The sequence below is a fragment of the Artibeus jamaicensis genome, unplaced genomic scaffold (genome assembly GCF_021234435.1).
Source record: "Artibeus jamaicensis isolate MK-2021 breed Jamaican fruit bat unplaced genomic scaffold, CSHL_Jam_final contig_851, whole genome shotgun sequence".
Classification (NCBI taxonomy): domain Eukaryota; kingdom Metazoa; phylum Chordata; class Mammalia; order Chiroptera; family Phyllostomidae; genus Artibeus; species Artibeus jamaicensis.
The window spans coordinates 14,409,292-14,422,791 of NW_026521986.1; the positions used below are offsets into that span (position 1 = coordinate 14,409,292).

At 45.3% G+C, this 13,500-nt stretch overlaps 2 protein-coding genes across 9 annotated transcripts in view; one reads left to right on the plus strand and one right to left on the minus strand.

Moving 5' to 3' along the window:
* Positions 1–186: 186 nt before the first annotated feature.
* Positions 187–8,343, minus strand: ERG28 (ergosterol biosynthesis 28 homolog). Of its 2 annotated transcripts, XM_037145219.2 has the most exons (5): positions 8,235–8,338; positions 6,059–6,222; positions 3,527–3,617; positions 1,041–1,159; positions 187–923 (listed from the first exon to the last, which is right to left on the minus strand). In XM_037145219.2, the coding sequence occupies exons 2-5, from the start codon at positions 6,189–6,191 to the stop codon at positions 844–846; spliced, it is 423 nt and encodes a 140-aa protein (XP_037001114.2). In that variant the 5' UTR covers positions 6,192–6,222; positions 8,235–8,338; the 3' UTR covers positions 187–843. The 2 variants fall into 2 exon arrangements, with proteins under 2 accessions (XP_037001114.2, XP_037001115.2); XM_037145220.2 differs by lacking the exons at positions 187–923; positions 1,041–1,159 and adding an exon at positions 1,166–2,280 and having other exon boundaries at positions 3,523–3,617; positions 8,235–8,343.
* A 37-nt stretch (positions 8,344–8,380) lies between these two features.
* The window catches only part of TTLL5 (tubulin tyrosine ligase like 5), a 259,197-nt gene continuing 254,077 nt past the window's right edge, over positions 8,381–13,500 (plus strand). For 6 of the 7 annotated variants that reach the window (XM_037145212.2, XM_037145214.2, XM_037145215.2 and 3 more), the window contains exons 1-2: positions 8,381–8,855; positions 10,147–10,315. In XM_037145212.2, coding sequence (XP_037001107.2) covers positions 10,242–10,315 — 74 coding nt within the window. In that variant the 5' untranslated portion in view covers positions 8,381–8,855; positions 10,147–10,241. Of the gene's footprint in view, positions 8,856–8,948; positions 9,045–10,146; positions 10,316–13,500 lie in introns of those variants that run through there. The other variant, XM_037145213.2, reaches the window with a different exon arrangement.

The window sequence follows — 13,500 nt, forward strand, 5'->3', positions numbered from 1 at the left end:
TTCGAGAGAAATGAATGTGTGATGAAAGGGGCAGGAGGCAGCCCATCTGCCTGGCTGCTGGGCTGGCCCACTCAGCACAGTGCATCTGAGCAGCAGAAAGCTGCGGTTCTCCTGCGCTAGGGCTCAGAGGGGGGCGGAAGTGCTCTGGGCATAAGGGTGGTCAAAGTAAAAGGACTGATCAGCACAGAGGGTTTTTCAATTTATTACAAAACTCTTAAACAAATACAGCTGACCAGAAGGTCTAAAAACAGCCCAGACTCTTGCGACCACAATCTGTCTGAAATACAGGATGTCAGCCACGCACGCTCACAGGGGAGCCCTTCTTGGAAGAACTGCCTGCTCCTTGGGTGGTTGGGAGTCCCGGGTCCAGCGGCACAGGAGCCCAGCGCGTGTGGACAGCCCCGTGAAGCAGCCCTTGGTGGCAGCTGCTCTGGGTGAGGCAGCAGCTTTGAGTTTCACAGTCCGTACGTTCCCCACACAAAGCAGGTCAAGGGGCAGAAATAGCAGGAAAATGGCAGAAGGCTCAAAAGACATCCTCGGAGAGGCTGTGGTGGGGGGAGGGCACATGGAGGGCTTCAGAGGTGCTGGCAATTTTCTGATCTGGATGGATTTACAGAAGCATCCCTTTCAAATGATTCTTTAAATTGTTCGTTAAGTGTTAACATACTTTCTGTGTGCATGTGATATCTTTAAATGTAATAAAAAACCAAAACGACATAAAAGACTGGAGGCAGCGAAGGAGGCTGATGATGGAGCAGAAAAGAAAAAAAATGAAAGTTCGGAGGATGAGGGAAGAAGACAGCCAAGATGGAAGATGAAGTCTCGGAGGAGGTAATGTTGGCCTCAGTTTCTCTTCTTCTGTTTGGATACTGGTTCTGCTTCTAGGTATCGGAGCCCCACAAGCATACCCAGGATTGAGAAACCTTAAACACAGACAGAGGATTAGTGGCCCACGTACGCATGGTGCTCTCTTGCACCCCTGGTACGCCTACTGGAGCTGGGACAGTTCCCGTGGGAGGTCTAGGGTGGTGCATGCTTACTTGCCACCATCAGGGGTGCCAGGACGCCAACTGTGGGAGCTGCGGTCCCGTATACAAACAACTCAGAAAGGAAGTGCCCCAGAGCGAGGAGGAAGGTCCAGAGCGTGATGTGGTAGAGCCTACAGTGGAGCAGACAGAAGGAAGAACTGAGTGCTGCTTGCTCTGTGCAGAGGGAAAGTGATGGTCAGGCCTGAAGCACACAAGTAGCAACCCAGGAAGTGGCTGTGGCTAAAGGGAAGGAGCCGCGGTCCTAGGAAAGAGCTGCCTGCTCGGTCACATCCACTCCCCACTAGGGCAAACCTGAAGGTTTCCACTGCTAAACTGAAAGGAGAATGGTCCAGGCATCTGGAGGGGATCTCCAAGGCTTAGGTATAGCAAAGCAGGGTCTGGATTCTGGCAATTCCGGGCAGTGTAGACACTTTTGGATCAGCCATGCTTATATATTCCACTTACTCAGACTGGCTTGACTCGGTAATCTGCGCCCACCTGGCAGGTGTTCGGGCAGGGGCTGGTCGCTGCTCATATGATGGATGCCACAGAATGAAGGGGAATGAGTAGCAAGGACCCCTCAGGTGCTTTTACATGCTCTTGCACTGTGGGCTGGTTATCTGGGCTTAGCCTGGGAGAGTGGTCAGATGGAGGACCCGGTGACAATCTCATGGGAAGAGGACTTGTTCCTCGGCTTTGACAAAAGGGTGGGGAAGAGGCAAGCTACAGAATGATCGACCACCTGGACTGCTGACATCTTTTTTTTAAACTGACATTTTTAAAATTATGAAATCTCTAAACATACAAAAAATTATAGATAATAGGATACTATAATTAACCCCTATACAACCAATACCTTCCTCCATCAAATCTAGACATTTTGACATTTCCGCCTCACATACTTTTTTTCTAAGAAATGAAATACTAGTTATCTGTTAAAACACCCTGTGATCCTTATCGCGCCGGATCCCACTCTCCTGCCTCCCTCCTCCCCAGAAGGAAAGGGTCTTAAATTTGATGCTCATGCTTCCTGTGCAAGTTTTTATATATTTAGTGAACATGGGAGTTGACTTTGAGTTTCCAGTTAGGGAGGGAACAGAACCAGAGGGCACATCAGAAGTACGGAGAGACAAAAGTCCCAGGCCAAGACGTGGTTGGAAACACAGGTCAGCATTTGCAGTGGCCGTGTACTGGGAGGTGGGGGAATGAATGGGTAACAGGTGAAGACAAGTCCGAGTTGCTTTTGCCCGTTCTGAAAAGCACAGCAAACAAAATATATTACCCCTTGGATCTATCAGCAGTTCCTCACCATGGTAAAGGTCTTTAGAATGATTACTCAATCCTCACTCCCACCCAGGCACCCTGAGAGGCAGAACAGAAACACTAGCATCATTTTATACATGAAGAGACCGACATGCGAAAGGTACACAATGCACAGGCCACTGCAAAGCTCTTCACTAATAGAACTGAGACCAGAGCGCACTTGTTTTCATTCTCAGGCCCCAGGCTGTTTACACTAAACCAACATTCCCCAGATTTGTGTGAACCTAAAACAAATAAACCAGTTTCAAGCTCAATAAAAAGTAAAGTTGGAGAGATTGCAGGGCTAACAGCTCTGCTTCAAACCCCACTTGAGTCAGTCTTTCTCAGATTAAATCAACTGCACCTCCCATGAGTAGACCTGCAAAATCGGGAATGAAAATCACTGCCTCCCCCTGCGGCTGGGAGACTTAATCAGGACCACATACATGAAAGCTCCTGGCAAAATAACGGGCTCAGTAAATATCATTACCTCCTCTCCTCCCCGGATGCTGAGGGTCTAGGTCAGATGGAAAAAATATTTTATGTGAAGTTGGTGTTTTGTGGCCTCACCCACTCTGACCTGAGCAAACTTTTCCTTGATGTGGTGATGACTGTTGCTGGGAACAGGGCTCTAGCCCCCTCCAGTGGCCAGCACTGGTTACAGCACTCTCTAGAAGAGGCTATGGCCAAGCGCTTGTCCCACACTCATCTGAGTGCCCTCCAGAAGCAGAACACAGAGGAGTCCTGGGTCCTCTTTCAACCTCCTCTGCGTAAGCACACAACAGTTTACTTGCAGGCTCCTTTTCTTAGCATTGTAATTCTTTTCATTCCTGCCTAAGGGGGCATGTGAGAATAAGGTATGCGTGGGTGGCTGCTCTAAAAAGAGCACACTACTGTACTTCTTTAGTAGAAGAGAGGCTGATTCTTCAGTAAAGAAGTAGGGGGTTGGATGCAGGACCCTGGGTGAGCACTGCCAACGTGCTATGTCAGTTCAAAAGAATTTTCAAACCTTAAAGACCTGCTAGGCCTACTGTGTTCTTTAGGCCTGGAAGGGATGGAACTTACGGACCTTTTATGATCCACATCCTAGGCTGATGTATCAAAATTAATAGGTCTCCGAGGGGAGGACCACAGTGGGTATACATAACACCCAAGTTACAATAAAAGGATGCTAAACTCTTCCTTCCCTTACATACGTCTTGTTGTGGATGTCAATGGCACAGAGGCAGCGAATCACTGATGAGAGCAGTGTCCAGATTCCAAAGGTCCGAGCTTGGAGGCCATTCACTGTGTAGCAGAAAAAAGCAAAAGTATTGAGAAGAAGGTCAGGGTCCCTTCCAAACTCTTCCTACTTCACTGGTGTTTCAGGGGAGGCAGGGAGCTGGACCTGAACTCCCTTTGGCTGGGCACAGTGGAGGCTCTGGTGCTGCACATGGGAACAAGGAGGAGTGGAAGGAGTTCTGGAATAAGAACTGCTCAGCTCCTCTTCAAATGCCTGCAGCTGGGCAGGGGAGCTCCCAGAGTGGCAATCCAACAGAGAGCCCACTTGAGCAAATAACTGCTAGATGTAGTGGTTTATGCCTCTGCCCTGGACGCCAGTCTGGTGCTGGGGAAGCCCAGTGAACCTGGGTCAGGACAGGTTTGGGGGAATGTTGCAGAGAGTGGTCTGGCAATACAAGATACCTGGGAGGTCAGCAGACTTTCAAGGCTGGTGTAGGAGAGAACTCAGAAATAAAGGATCCTTTTATGATGGCCACATCTGGTCTTTCAGAGACCCAAGTGCCTGGGTCTTCTCTGAATCCACATCCATATTATTGGACAGAGCCCAGACCAGGCTGGTTTCCTATGCACATGGTAGTGGAACAAAGCACCATTTCTGTAGCATTTGCCAAGGCCACCCTGTTCTTGCTGGCTGTGTTCCGACACTGCTATATTAAATATCTTTTCCTGAAAGTACGGATGATATTCCACCGCAAGTGTTCTGGACCCTGGGCATTTATTAGACTCAAGTGAAAAAGTTTTATAAAATTACCAAGACCTGGGTACCAGACCAGTTAAATCCTACTCTCTGGAGGTGGGCCTCTAGGCATATGCATTTTCTCAGAACCCCCTCCCTTGGTGATTGCAATGTACAGCCATTGACCTAAGGCATTCAGTAGAAGACCTCTGGATGGTAGCCAGGTGAAAAAAATTCTATATGCCAACCAAATATCTAGCAGTTAGCCCCAGTGGGCTACATTCTTTAGAAACCAATTTGAGCCCTGGCTGGTATAGCTCAATGGACTGAGCGTGGGCCTTCGAACCAAACAACTGTGGTTCAATTCCCAGTCAGGGCACATGCCTGGGTTGCAGGCCAGTTCCCAGCAGGAGATGCAAGAAAGGCAACCATATATTGATATTTCTTTCCCTCCCTCTTTCCCTTCCCCTCTAAAGATAAATAAATAAAATCTTAAAACAATTTGATAGCTTTTCAGATGAAAAGACTGAGGAAATGTCTGTAGTTGGTGAGATGTGAAAGTGAAATATTTCACCAACCCAACTAGATGAGGCATCAGGTAAAATTCTACTGCAGTACGGATATAATCAGCAGAGAACCATGACAGCACCCAGATCACGAGGAGGAGGCAGTCTGTACTTCTGGGCTGGAAACAGACAGACAGAGAGACAGACAAACACATGCATGCATGCGCGCACACACACACACACACCCTTCTTTTGCTCAGCTCTATGACCTTCAGCAAGTCACATGACCCCTGGGCTTCTCTGTTTCAACTTAAATTCAAAAAGCTAGACCAGATAACCTCTAAAATCCCGTGAATCTGTACGGGACTCCTAGACCAACTGAGGGCAGTGTTTGAGGGTGAAAAAGTGAAACTGTGTTGGCCCCCTTTCCTCAAATACACTCTTACTGTATTTGAGCGCTGTTCAAAATGAGCCCGAGCCTACTTAATTTCATTCTGTACCTGGATGCTGCAGAAAAACGAGCTGGGTCAGAGCCCAAATCTGGGTTAGCTATAAATGTGACACAGAATTGTCAGCTGCCGTGAAACCACGCTGCAGCTCAAACCACCCCACGCAGCAGCGGGAGGGAGTGCGAGCTGAAACGTGAAAACGCTGTCCTCGGGAGGCTCAGGAAACTGGGAAAGGCCACCATGACCTTCTGAAGTTTCATTTTTGGGAGACAAACTTGGAGGGATCTGGGCTGTCTTCTCAGGGACTATGTTCCAGTTTGGGGAGACCATGGACTAGTAACTCTCCATCTGCAACATGGAATGTAACATGTGTGCCATGACGTGATTTCTGAAGATGGTTGCAATGACATGAAAAGCTTCTTTATGGCTTTCTCATGGAGCTTCACAGAGTCACCAAGTAACTCTATTTCCTCATTTGCTCTTGTAATGCTTTTTAATAGACTGCCTAGGGCAGTGTAAAATGAATGAAAAGGTATTCAGAGAGGCTTTGGAGGGAAAAATGGCCCTAGGGCTATCCATGAAATTTATTACTCTATTGGCTGCCAAAGGCTAGATTAGGCAGCATCAGAATCACCTGGATAGTTGTTAAAAAATACATGCCTGGGCTCCACCTAGGGGGTCAAAGTTGCAATAAATAGGTTTGGAGAGGGAAATGGGCACCTGCATTTTGTTTATATGTCTCCTAGTCAGTTATTCTCATGTACAGACCACGAGGTCAGTCAGTCCCACAGAAGGTGCAGTCCTTTGACTTCTTACCCAGGTTTGGCTTGCCGGTATAGAGCTTTTCATAGAGAAAGGTGTGGTCTCGGAAGCTCTGTAGTGTGTTCCCCATGGCTATGATGGACACCATAACCAGCCAGCTTCGTAATACATTCAGAAAACGGCTCATGACTCTCTGGATGTGTGAGAAGGCTTCTTGCCTTGGAAACAAAGGCAGAGAATGTGAGACAACAAATGGTTAATCTACGGCCATAAGCTCTCTCACCCCTGTAGTTAACCTGTGTCCCATTTGAGAGGGCTATACCAAGCTTCTTTTGTCCATCTCTTCATAAATTCCTCTGCAAGTCCCCTGGGCTCATCCACCCCCACTCGCCTTAACACACTACTTTGACCTTCACAGAATTAGCACACTGCCTTTGAACATTTGCCCTAAACCAAAGTGTGTTTGACATTTACCCTGAGTGAAAAAGGCTAAATAATGCATTGGGTAGACATGACAAACCCAGTGGAAAAGGTGGAGATAAAAAAGGGAGCAGTAGAAGAGGAGGTGTACAACTATTTCTAAAAAGTAACAAAGTGGATTTATGTGTAAGGCTTACAGAAACTGGTCTCAGTAGTTAGTCATACTAATAGTGTTGAATCAACAGCATACTTTACAAAAAATGGCACAATACTTACCCTTGTCTTGAGCAACTTCTCCAAAATGTTACCCTTACATCAGGATTCTTTTTACTTGGCTGAATCAGTCTTACATCTCTACTTCTAGACTGGTTTTTCAGGTCATTCCTTTGTAATGCAGGTGGCCAAAAGGTAATTGTATCAACAAATCTACTGACAAGTACCTGTCTGGCTATTGATGACAGGTCCCTCCAAGTGCATGGAAGGCTTACACATTTCAGTAGAACCAATGGTGGGAGGGCAATATTTACTTCCTCAGGTTTTCTCTAATCTGCTCTCAGGTACACCATGCTCCATAATCTAAGAAGAACACTATAAGAGTTCAATAAACTGCCGTGACTTGAGAACTAGTAAGAAACTACGTGGAGAAGGAAACAACAACGATGGCACTAGGTTGCGGGAGAAATTATAATAGTTAACAGTTACTGGGCGCTGGTATGTGCCATGAACTGTGACAGCATCCAACATATACTGTAGGCACTGGTAACATTTCCATTTTATACATGAGGGTTGGCACAGAGAGGCTAAATGATTTGCTCGAAGCTAAACAGCTAATATATGGCTGACTGATTGAGACATGAGGCATGGTCTGTTGGACCCTACTTTGCAATGCTGCCCCACTGAGAATATTTTGATGAAGTCTCCATTTTTGAGGAAGACAATCATACTATATCCTCTTTCGTCTTCAGGTTGTATAGAAAATACTAAGTTATGTACATCTAATAGTATTAGTTTTCATCTTCATTATGTTTTTTGGCCCATGGTTTCTGCTGTCAGGTTAACTTCTTGGGCTTGAAGTGATGAGCAACTATCAGGCTTCTTTGGACACTCTGGCAGAAAAAGTTTCAGTGTGGCCCTACAATTCCCAGGTGAAACAGATCCATATCAAAGTCAGACATAGCTTAAGATAGCGAGAAGCACCAAAAAACAAAAAAGAACAAGAGAGGAGGAAGGGTGAATAAATAAATCCCTTGGGGAAAGGTGGATCACCGGGTGGACTTTGTCCAAGTCCAAAGAGAATAACAGGGTTTTACCAAACATCACAAGCAGTTACAGCCCGGGGCCAATATATGCCCCCACTCCCACCCCTGCTCCCCAATTCTCCCTACTTTCTTACTCTCCCTCAATAGGAGACTCAGGGTCACGCTTCCAGGCGTCAGAAAAGGTGCATGGATGGCCCCCTGTTTTTGATAGAACTTACACCTTTCATTTCACAAAAGCTCTTAGAAATCCCAACAGCTGATGAGGGCAGAGCCTGAGCATTCTTCTGAACTGCTCTACCAGTCCCTCCACTCCACTTCCCTAAAGCTTGAAGGCTTCCCAGATTACCCGACATCTATTCTCAGATTTTGCCCTGGCCCAGCCCAGCAAAGGTGTGGTGTTAAAACTTGAGTAAGGAGAGAGGCGTTCCTATCCTGGCCACCATTTAGTAGCTGTGTGACCCTGGGCAAATCATTTGCACTTTACAGCCTAGGTTTCCGCACCTGCAAATTGGAGGTAAAAGAACTAACACATCAAGGAATATTCTCCTTACCTGGCGACTGGACTCCCAGCCCAGAAGCAGCAGCAGCAGCACCAGCACTAGCAACAGCAGCAAAGATTCTACCCCAAAACAGCTCCTCGGGCTACCTGAGCCATTCGTCTCGGCCCCACCTTCACCAGGCTCCACGATTGGGCCGTTTCTGTCAGTCCTCGCTCTTATTGGCTGTTCCCGTTCTGCTCGAGCAGGAGATGGGGCGTGAACCCTTACTGCCAATCAGCGGTTGCCGCTGTTCAAGTCTCACCCAGGGTACGCCGCTCACACCGTAAACCCGCCTGTTGAGCGTGGCGGAAGAACTCTAGGCTCGGATTCAACCCTTTGTGGGCGGTGGAAAAATCATCGGAGAGAAGAAGATTCTTCTGCGGATATCAGGCTCTGAGCCCGCGCTGCGCGGTGGTGACGACATTCTTCTGCGCCCGAAGCCGAGCGTTGTCCGCACCGGGTGGCGGGCGCCTGCGCAGTGGCTCCGAGCGGGCGGTTGCTTGTTGGTTGTTGTAGTAACGGGGGAAGCAGCCGTCCGCTGCAGCAGTGAGCCGGGCTGGGGAAGGAAGAGAGAAGTTGTCGCAGAGCGCGATCCCGGCCTGCCTGCCCCGGAGCAATGGGAAGATGAGACAGGTACACGCCTGCGCCCTCCGCGACCTTAGTTAGGTGCGTTCCCGCGTCCCAGCGGGTGCGGTCAGCTGCATTTCCCTAATAGAGTCCGGGAGCAGCTGTGGGCTTCCGGGAGCTTTGGGCTTAATTGCTTCAGCGGAGTAGCCTGCATCGTTCCCGCGGAGACCATCTGCAGACCTACCCGGGATTGGGGTGAGCCAGGGATGGGGCTGAGGGGGTTGATCCTTTAGGAGCGTGGACGCTTCTTGGACTAGTGTCCTTAATCTTCTTCCGGACGTCCTGCCCTGTCTGTACCCTCTTCGCAGGCAGTTTAGGACAAGTTGGCATCCCTTCCTGGTTGGAGATTTTTTTTTTAATTGAAAGGACATGCCAACTTTTGTGAAATATTGAGAAATCCTATTGGGAATCTTCAGAAGAAAGCTTTTGGAGGTTGTTAGATATTGCCCATTCCGCTGAAAATCTATCCGTAGGGATCGTTATTGGGATCGGCACCTTTGGTTCAGTTTATAATTTGATTGTATATATGAATGCATAGCAAAGTGAGGTTTGGAGAGATTCAAATCAAGTAGTTATCTCTGGATTATGGGATTATGATCATTTAAAAATTTTCATTGCCTTTATCTAATCTCTATTCTTTCTCAAACACAGTGAACATATACTTTTACCCTATGGAGATTTTTTTTAGATTAGAAATTGGGAATATCTTAATTTTAATGTGTATTTGAGATTCAGGTCACAGATTGTGATTTTTAACAAGAGAGAGTAATTTTTGAGAGTGTTGGAAGGACTTTTTTTTGGCTCTTTGTTATCTTGATTCAGGAGAATATATTCATCTTTTGGTTCAGTGGTTGAATGTTAGTGGAAACATGAGGGCATTTTATCTGTGTGTTTGTCATAGAGGCTAAAGAAATATTTGCAAGGATCTTAAATCTTGAATTTTTAATTTTAGCCCTGGTCAGGTTTTTTTTAGCAAGAAATCTGTGTTTTAGGCATTCTCCTACCTCAGACTACTCCCAAAAGTTAAGTAAGTCTGTCTTTTTGGTGCATGTTAGACACTATATATAAAAGAAAAACGAGAAACCTGAACTTAATAAGAGTTCTTAAAATACATAGAGGACACACAGTATATTTGGGGAAAAAAACCCTTGATTTTGGGAGCATATGTGAAGAACTGTGATAGACAGTAAGCTTCTATAGGCTGGACACCATTTAGGTAAATATTCTTGGAAGATCATCAGCAGTAATCAGCAAGTAGACGTTGCGTCGTGTTTTATACCATTTGGCTCTCCCACAGGTATCTGTGCCACCCAAACTGTTTGATCCTGTGAATCTGCAAGGAAAGGTCTCTGAGGCCCCTGTCTGCTGACTGCATGACAAACCCTAAAGGAAATGCCAATCGTGATGGCCCGGGACCTGGAGGAAACAGCATCGTCCTCAGAGGATGAGGAGGTGGTAAACCAAGAGTAAGTGACAGTCAGCCTGCTCTTGAACCTTTGTAGAATGGAAAACAATTCTCTTTTACTGATACATTCTTTTAAAAAATTATTATTATTATTATTATTTTATTTCTGGGGACAGTGAAACAAAGAGCTTAGGATAGAAGAAGCAACAGGAGAGAGCCTAGGTGGGGCTGCTTTGGCTCCTAGGAGTGTTACAGGGAAGAATTCAGGGAAGAGATGGAGCTGCTTGGACTCACTGGAAAGTCAGAGGAAGGGGGGCCTTGGAGACAGTTCATCAATTAGCGGAGGGGAGCTGCTGCTGCCCACTGTGCCCTGGTTGCACTGGGATCCCTTCCAGTTTAAGAGATGCATGCCTGCGGGGAAAGAAAAAGGGGAAGGGAAAGATGCGGGTGTGCTCCTGGGAGGGAGAGTGCATAGTCATATATATTCTTTTACCCAGTATCCTTCTTTTGGTATTGTCTGACGCTGGCCTTAGCTTCTATCCACGATCTAGTTGAAGATCTTATTGTTCTGTCCTTGTCTGAAAGGAGATGAGGCTCTGGACTTGTCTAGAGCGTGAACATTGGCTCTAGATGTTCCAGGTAATAGCTCTTAGAAAACTCCTGATCAGAGCTCCAAACATAGGAGATTTTAAAATGTTAAGATATTAAGGAAAAGTAGGTCTCCAAGCACAGTGACGCTGATTATGTTACTTTCTCAAAAACCTTTGCAGGAGTGTCCAACCGTTTGGCATCTCTGGGCCACACTGGAAGAAGAGGAGTTGTCTTGGGTCACACATTAAATACACAAACACTAACAAAAACAAAAAAAATCTCATCACATTTTAAGTAAATTTATGATTTTGTGTTGGGCCACATTCATAGCCATCCTGGGCCACATGTGACTAGTGGGCTGAGGGTTGGACACCCCTGCTTGGCAGTGATAGAATGATGACAAAATAGGTCAGGGAATTTACCAGAGTCCCCCTGGGGCTGGACATTACGGTGCTACAGCCTGTGCTGTGCCTGCCGAGCTGCATTGCTTTCCTGAGTTCCTCTGGGTAAGAGGCAGAGTTCTTGATTGCTGGGTTCTCGTAGTAATAAGAATATAAATGCTAGTGGTAATGAGGGCTTTAACTACCGCATCTCGTTTAATAGCAAGTTGTTATTATTCCCAGTCTATTAAACTCATCCTCACCAATATCAAAGTACTTCCTTAGGGATGGTAGAACGTAAGCGGCGGGTTGAGATTCAGACCTAGTTTTACTGAATTTTGAAGCACTTTGCTATTTTACCTCCCTTAACCTTATTACTTGACACAGAGAACAGAGAGAAAAAAACTGACTTATAATTAAAATTAGTTTTTAAGGTTCCCTACAAGTTCCCATGGAAATGTGTATGCTGTATAACCGGAAAAAATTGGGATAGTATCTCTTCAGGCTATTTTGTAGGAATATGGTCAGGACTAAGTAGAATAATGTATATGAAATAACTTTGTAAATTATAAAGTGCCGTACATACATAAGGCCTTATTCTTACCTAAATATTGAACTTAAAGTAGACTTCTTTTTTTAAAAAGAAATTAGGGTTTAAAAATTTCTTTTTTAAATTTTACTTTAGAGAGAGAGAAAAGAAGGGGGGGAGAGAGAGATGGAGAAGCATCAGTTTGTTGTTCCACTTATTCATGCACTTGATTCCTCCTGTGCCTGCCCCGACCGGGGATCAAACCAGCAACCTTGGCATATTGGGAACAGTGTTCTAACCAACTGAGCAACCTGGCCAGGGCCAACATGGACTTCTTATTATAAAATGAAAATTTTTATTATTTAATATTATAACTTGAAAAAACTATTGAAGCATTAACAAAGCTTTGGGGAAAGGCTTTTCATCACGATTGGGTGGTAGAAAATAATAGAGATTTGACATTATATTTGGGTCACTCTCATTTAGGATAATTAAGTGGATCCTTCCCCGAGGTCACTTTGCCTCCTTATGACTTCTTGCTTTCTGTGTGCAGCTTCTTACCCATTTCACAGAATTTTAACTTCTCTAAGCATCAGTCTTTTCGTTTCTTTTACTCCATAAATATCTGTCTGGTTAGTGGGGTCAGAGGTTGAGCCTCTGACAAGTGTTAGGTTGAACTGTACGAAATTGCCATTTTGGTAGGTCACAAACAGTCGAATATTGACAGTTTCAGGTGGTTCGACCTAGTATCCTCGTAGGTACTTCATAGGTACTGACTGAACGAGTAAGCATGATATAGTTCACGTTAGCTCAGGTATTCTTAACCTTTTTAACGCTGTGGATTCCGGATCAGAGTAATGCTTTTAAGTGCATAAAATACAATACAGATCATTAAAAAGATGACAATTACATTGAAATGCACTTATCAAAAAATTTTTTAAAACTTACTTGTGATACAGTAATTTGTGCTTTCTTATAAATTAAATAACAAGATCATTCATTAAAACATGGGGAAGTGAAATTTTATTTTCTAAAGACAACAGCATGAAGGCTTTTTGCTTAGTTTGTGGGAGACGATTACCTTGTGGGGTAGATTAATACTTAGAAGTGGGGTACTGGGAAAGATTGCAGGCAGATGTTGGGACAACCAGTGTGAGATGAGCCTGTTGGGTGGCCGAATACTTGCCTGGGGGAGAGATGCCACGTCGTTGTGTAGCCTCATCACACCGGAAGAGGAAGGCTGTGACCCCAGATGATCTAGTGGCAAGTTTTGTAACATAACTTAGAGATAATGATAAATATAAATGATGTTTTAATACACAGGCATCCATTCAAAACGGTATAAAAATCTAATAGTGTTGCACTTTGCTGCCTTGTATTCATAATTGAGAAATATTACATTTCTGGTAGAAATTACCGAGAATAAAGGTGTCCCATGCCCCTCCCCACTTCCCCTTCTCCCAAATTCATGGACCTTTTGCTCCCTTTTTTCCAACTCTCACTGTTGATTTTTGACTGCTACTGTTGTTCCATCAGCTCTCGTCTTATCCGTCAGATGTTTGTTTCATCCATTAGCAGCCTTAGGTCAGTCTTGTTCACACTTAGTGCAGTAGGCTCACATTTAAAGAGTCTTTGGAAATTAGAAGGCCTTAAATCATCTGAGGTTGTTGATTTAATCCAGTGATGTATTTCCATGGACATCTGTCAGGTCTGCTCGGATTCCTAGGCTATGTTAAAGTATTATTT

Excerpts from the sequence above, each read along its gene's own strand:
- ERG28 (XM_037145219.2), bottom strand. The coding sequence starts at position 6,191 with ATGAGCCGTTTTCTGAATGTATTACGAAGCTGGCTGGTTATGGTGTCC. Across the intron at positions 1,160-3,526 it reads ATTGACATCCACAACAAGAC|GCTCTACCACATCACGCTCT; the intron begins GTATGTAAGGGA and ends GCTCCACTGTAG. Across the intron at positions 924-1,040 it reads GGCACCCCTGATGGTGGCAA|GTTTCTCAATCCTGGGTATG; the intron begins GTAAGCATGCAC and ends TCTGTGTTTAAG.